Source organism: Diachasma alloeum, unplaced genomic scaffold, assembly GCF_001412515.2.
Source record: "Diachasma alloeum isolate Michigan unplaced genomic scaffold, Dall2.0 Dall_scaffold_00194, whole genome shotgun sequence".
NCBI lineage: Eukaryota > Metazoa > Arthropoda > Insecta > Hymenoptera > Braconidae > Diachasma > Diachasma alloeum.
Window position 1 is genome coordinate 1,664,727 of NW_021680359.1, and position 5,929 is coordinate 1,670,655.

Genomic DNA, 5,929 nt, shown 5'->3' on the forward strand with positions numbered 1-5,929 from the left:
AGCCCAATCCACTAGTTACTTGCGAGCTGAAGGGAGGAAGTTATTGTAATGACCGCGATAATCGAATGGGGAATTTCCGTGATTTCTCCACATTTATTGGCCGTTAGAATCATCCTGATGCGTTTTTGAAGACATGTCTGTATGTGTGTGTACGTGTGTGACCAAAATTTTGTCCAACGATATCTTGTGAACAAATGAACCAATTCAGAAATTTATTTTTTTTTCAATCGATGCGTGGGAATGTACACTGTTGGAAAAAAATGAAATTTCATGCATAGTTGACCTCTAATTTTCTGGACAGTGACACTGAATGCGATTTAGGGAAATGAAAACTATGAAATTGCAGGTTTCACTGAAAATTCAGTAAAATTCTAGAATTTTAAGCAGCATAAAGACGAGATTCCCTTAATGTATTAGAATTTTCAATCTAATATGAATATTCGGTACCAAATTACATTGAATTTCCAGTGAAATCGGAAATTTCATAATTTTTTTCCCCCTAAATCGCGTTCACTGTTATTGCCCTAAATATTCAAGAATATATTTACCGAAATTTTCTGGTTTTCTAGTCATTTTCAGGGGAAAATGGAACTGACATTCACAGTTCTCTTTGATTTTTCCACGAAATTCTGAATTTTCAATGACGGAATTCTCTGAAATTTCAGCGGTAATTAAATTTGATAGAAAATTCGAAAAAATATACCGGAAATTTCAAACAAAAATTTTTAACAGTGTAAATTAGAACTGATTATGTTATGAAGATGATCGGCTCAGAGGTTCGTTAGTTATTCGCATAATACTCGTGAAAAAATCGAAAAAAGTGAGTTTTCTGTGAAAATTCAACAATTTTATCGAGAATGATGATGGGTTTTTATTTTTTTGTGCGGTCGATACATCTACACTGTTAGAAAATTACTCTTGAAATTTCAAGTGAAGAAGCTTGAAATTATCAACAGTGACAAAGTTAAATGAAATTTCTGTATATTTCTTCATTGACGAATCAGTTAATTTCTTGAATATTCAAGTAAATCTCGATTTTTCAGGTCCATTCGGCACTGAAAAACCTCGAAAATTTTGAAGATTCAGGCAACAACTTTTCTGAATTCTCAAACTATTGAAAATTGAATTATATGTGATGTTCAATTTTCACGATGAGTTTGGAAATTCAAGTTTTCATTGAACAATCAATGATTGTTTAACATGAAAAGCCCAGTTTTCTTGAATTTTCAAAATGAATGAGGAATTTAGTGAACGCTTTCATTTGAAATTGAATTCAACTTCACAAGATCGGAAATTCAGATGACGCTGTGACTGAAACTTCAAGAAATTCCCGACAGTATACATGTAATTGAATTTCGATTGGATTCTGAGTAAAATCGTCTTAGCCATTTTCTTCTTATCCATATGGAAATTTCAAAATTTGCGTTTTTCCTTTCTGATAAATAGGAAAATGGGAATCGGTCGGGCAGTTATTGGTTCGACTCGTAATGGGCCATACGCACTCCAACCCACCCGCAATGAGACGAGGGACCAACAACCCAGTCGAATTTTTCTCATTGAAATAATAAAGATTAGTAGCAATTCCATCGGATTTTTGTACAAGGCTGCACTGTTAAAAATTTCTTGAAATTTCAGTCACAATGTCATCTGAATTTCCAATGTTGTGAGTTTGAATTCAATTTCAATTGAAAATGTTCACTCAATTTCTTATTCATCTTGAAAATTCAAGAAAATTTGATTTTTCATATTAAAAAACCATTGAATTTCCAATAGATTGAAAATTCAGAGAAGTTATAGATTGCCTGAATTGTCAGCATTATCAAGGTTTTTCAGTGCCGTATGGATCTGAAAATCGAGAATTACTTGAATATTCAAGAAATTAACTGATTTGTCAATGAAGATTCTACAGAAATTTCATGTAACTTTATCGTTGTTAAAAATTTCAAGTGTTTTTACTTGAAATTTCAAGTGTAATTTTCTAACAGTGTGTGTGAAATTCAGGCGTAGAGGGAAAAATCCAAATAAAGAAAGAGAAAGTGTAAAGGGGATGAGACTCGTGGGAGGGTAAAAGTAGCGGCTTTTCTCGCTCTCCTCGAGGGATTGCGGGCAAACGCTTGGGCACCCGCGGGGGACCTATCCGGATCTCTACGGATTTACTTTCTGGCCACGTAGACTTTTCGCATTCCGTGTATAAAACCATCGGGCGTTCATCTCTGTCATCCCACTACATCCGATTTGCACATCGGTACACGCACAATTTATTTTAATGAAGAAATCCCCCTCTAGTCTTTTTGCCGTTTCAATGAACAGACCATACAGCCGATTGAGCATGATTTTTTTAATACTCCGGAGGCACCCGCCAGTGACTAGAAACAACATGGGCAAAACAAAAAGAGTAGTAACAATCGACGCGTCGAGGAATGGGAAAAGCTGTGACATGCAAGAGGAAAAAAGCGTGGAAAAAGAAAGGGGTGTGAGGGAGGCAAGTGAAAAGAATTGCGAAATAGCTTGTGGGAAGGTTGAAACAGCTGCTGCCACTGGTGGTTGGCTACGAAATTGTGTGCGTGAGATGGAACAAAGAGCGTCACTTTGTGAGAAAAATGCGCCCATTTAGGGGCGGGGGAGCAAGGGGTGCAAGCAATGTGAAATTTCTCCACAAAAAGCTAAAGAACATGTGCCCATTATTCTGTTCAGATAATGTTCCACCGACAATTCTGTTCGGTCTACCCAGGGGATCAGCGGCTATTGAGCCCTCGGGCGCCCTGGCTGTCTTCCCAGGAAGTATACTACACCTAGAGTGTTTATTTGCCCGACGCATGGGCAATCCAGAGTGGACATGGAACTCCACATTTCGTCAATATCTCACGGGTATGTATCCCATTGAGTCGTATGTAAATAATCCTCACAGCAAATTGAATGAACTACTGGACTGGTGGATGAGTTGAACAATCGTCGAGTTCTTTTTAGGGAGAAATATTTACATTTGAAATTGCATTCTTGGTTCTTAGTGAGCGGGAGACCTTTGAATATTTCCGATAAAAGAGAGTGGGGGGAGGAAAAATAGACTGAAAATGTAAATAAAACTGAAGAACTTGTTTTACTGCAATCCGCCCGGTTTCTCATGCTGCATTGTACACAACCGAGTTGCCATTGTTCAGTTTGAACGGTTGTGTAGGCAGGAGGACCCTCACCACAATTCTTTGACCCCCTCCCACTGCCTCCTCAAACCCTTCTCCACAGCGATCCGGCAATTAGTGGAGAGAGAAATGAAGGGAAAGGGAGAATCACGGAAAACACACGTGATGTCCCTCCACCAGGGGAAACGAGAGTTATTTATCGGTTGAACGTCGGTACAGAAAATGGGGGGACGAGAACTGGCCGTTGGGTTAATGAAACATTGACGCGTCGCTGGACTCTCCGCACTATCTCGAAAGCGGGGGTATTAATCCACCACGATAGCCATCATTTCCAGGGTGCATGCGCACCGAAAGCACTCTGCTCTATCATCATCGCATATCAACGTCGTCATTACGCTGCCGATCATAAGCCCCTGCTCTTTCACATGGCACTCAATGATTTTACCCTCACATTTGACGTTCCATCCCTATGGAAAAATTAATGCCTTTTCCGATATTTTACTTATAGGCTGGGCTATTGCACCGTCCGAGAAAGATTGGAAGTACAGGCTGTCGATATATTACGTGAAGAATCAAGATTCTGGGGTTTATACCTGCTCTACGCCCAAAGGCCTAACTAATTCCATAAAAATCCACGTCGTAGGCCAGTTTAGCCCTGATGTCGATATTAGGGTAAACCGCCCAGTAGATGGACGTTTGTTTTTTAGGAATTGAAAAAAAAAATTAATCGAAAAAAAATCGTTACTCGAGAGGTTAAGAATCACAACAGTTAGTGAAAATTCAAAGCAACAATTCACATTTCAGTACTTTTTTGCGTAATTTGCCATCCAAAAGTAGCTTGTCCATCTACTGGGTAGCTTACCCTACACGGAGAGAAAAATTCAATAAAAATTACGGGAAAAAATAAATTTGATACAACTTTGATACTTTGATACAACTGGAATTGTAGGATACGTCCATGCACGCACGAACAATTTAATAGAAAAACCTATCGAATTCGTTAGAAAATTCTATTAAACTTTCTATTAGTTTTTGGCTGATTCTATTGACATGTTCAATAGAAAAAGTCAGAATTCGATTTTTGTATATAACTTATTCTTTTCATATATTTTCTATAGAATTTGCTCGACTGATATTTTCTAAGTTTTTTTCATTCTATTTTTCTTTTCTTCTCATCAAGAAAATCCAATGAAAAGACTTAGAAAATTTGAGCCGAGGAAATTCTATAGCAAATATCTCAATAATACGTTATACAGAAAAATTGAATTCCATTGACTTTTTCTACTAGAACAGCTAATAATAATAAAAGAAAAACTAATAGAACAGTTCAATAGAAATTCAATAGAATTTTCTAACGAATTTGATAGGTTTTTCGATTAAATTGACCACCGTGTGGTCTTTTCTTCTGTCTTGAATTTTCTAGAAACCCCTTGAATTCACTTTTCTAGAAACTCCCTGAATTTCCTCGAAATGTCTAGAATTTTCTAGAATTCCGATCGATGGCGCTGCACATAAGGACCGTTTCTCAAAATGACCCCCATATTGAAACCATAGACGTATCCCCGTAAAAAAAACGTAAAAATTACGGTTCGAAACGTAATCCATGAGCGAAGTAAAATTCAATAAAAAGTGTGAGTCGGAACTGAAATTGTACGAATCGCCACGTAAATTCTACNGTTAATTGGGGAGGGATCCGTTATTTGTACGGAGAATGGCACGTGGTCCCATGAACCTCCATTGTGTGACTTTTTTCGAGTGAACCTTTTTGGTGACTAAAGATGTTGGGAGGATATCGGCTGACGGGGGAATTTGAATTTCATGAGCTTCACTGTTAAAAAAGTTTGTAAAATTATTATACTTTTGCTGCATCAAAGTANCATTCCTATAAAAATTGCCGGAAAACCATTCCCCACTGCGGATTACGCGAATTGTTCCGTAACTTTGACTGAATATTTCTCTCCGTGTACTGACACGAAAAGATTTTTCTGATGAAAAATCCTTGTTGCTCGTTNATTTTTAACCAACAAATAATAGAATTTCAGTCAATTTTTGAAATCTCAAACAATAGACTTTGGCTAGGCGTAAACGAAATCATAAATTATACTAAATAGTTGGGAGAAACGTTAAAATAAAACGTAGAAATAAAATTTTGGATAATAGTCCTCTTTTTTCTTATAGCTTTCACGTGAGGAAAATTCCCCATATTTTGCTACCCGGTTACGGCATCTCCAGACAGAGTCCTGGTGGTTACCACATGTGCGCGTAACGAGACCGCGTCATCCTCCGGTCCGCTTTCCTTTTTTTTGTACATAGACTTTTCCGTATGCCTTTTCTTGGCCAATTGCAGTCTGGGGAAAATACTTTCCAACCAATACAATTTTAGAAATTCCTTCCAACCCTGAATTGCAAGGCCCATATACCACCTCATGAAAATCTTAAACTTTAGTCTTCTCCGAACAGTTCACAGATTCGTCTCGTAAACTTGGTGATAAAATTTTCTTATAAATGAAAAAGATCTTTAAATTCATTAAGAGAACGTTTTTCTTTCAATCTCGAAAATTTCAACGAAAATGCTTTTGAAACCCCAATTTTATGAAACTGCCGATCTTTTCTTCTAATACGTTATTACCACAGTGAACAGTTCATTATTATAGAGTGACTTATTATGGATTTTTGTGAGTGATATTATTGGGAAGCTGAGAATTATACTGGACGCTGTAGCGGAACAACGCAGGTAAATAAAAATTTCCTCCATCATTCGGGTAAAAAAGATAACAATGAGTTCTGAAGTA

At 37.3% G+C, this 5,929-nt stretch overlaps 1 protein-coding gene across 1 annotated transcript in view; it reads left to right on the forward strand.

The window, feature by feature from the left end:
- Nucleotides 1–2,649: 2,649 nt before the first annotated feature.
- Nucleotides 2,650–5,929, forward strand: part of LOC107048472 (locomotion-related protein Hikaru genki-like) — a 7,153-nt gene continuing 3,873 nt past the window's right edge. The window contains exons 1-3 of the mRNA XM_015271640.1: nucleotides 2,650–2,868; nucleotides 3,646–3,836; nucleotides 4,818–4,878. Of these exons, the coding sequence (XP_015127126.1) occupies nucleotides 2,673–2,868; nucleotides 3,646–3,836; nucleotides 4,818–4,878 (448 nt within the window). The 5' untranslated portion in view covers nucleotides 2,650–2,672. The remainder of the gene's footprint in view (nucleotides 2,869–3,645; nucleotides 3,837–4,817; nucleotides 4,879–5,929) is intronic.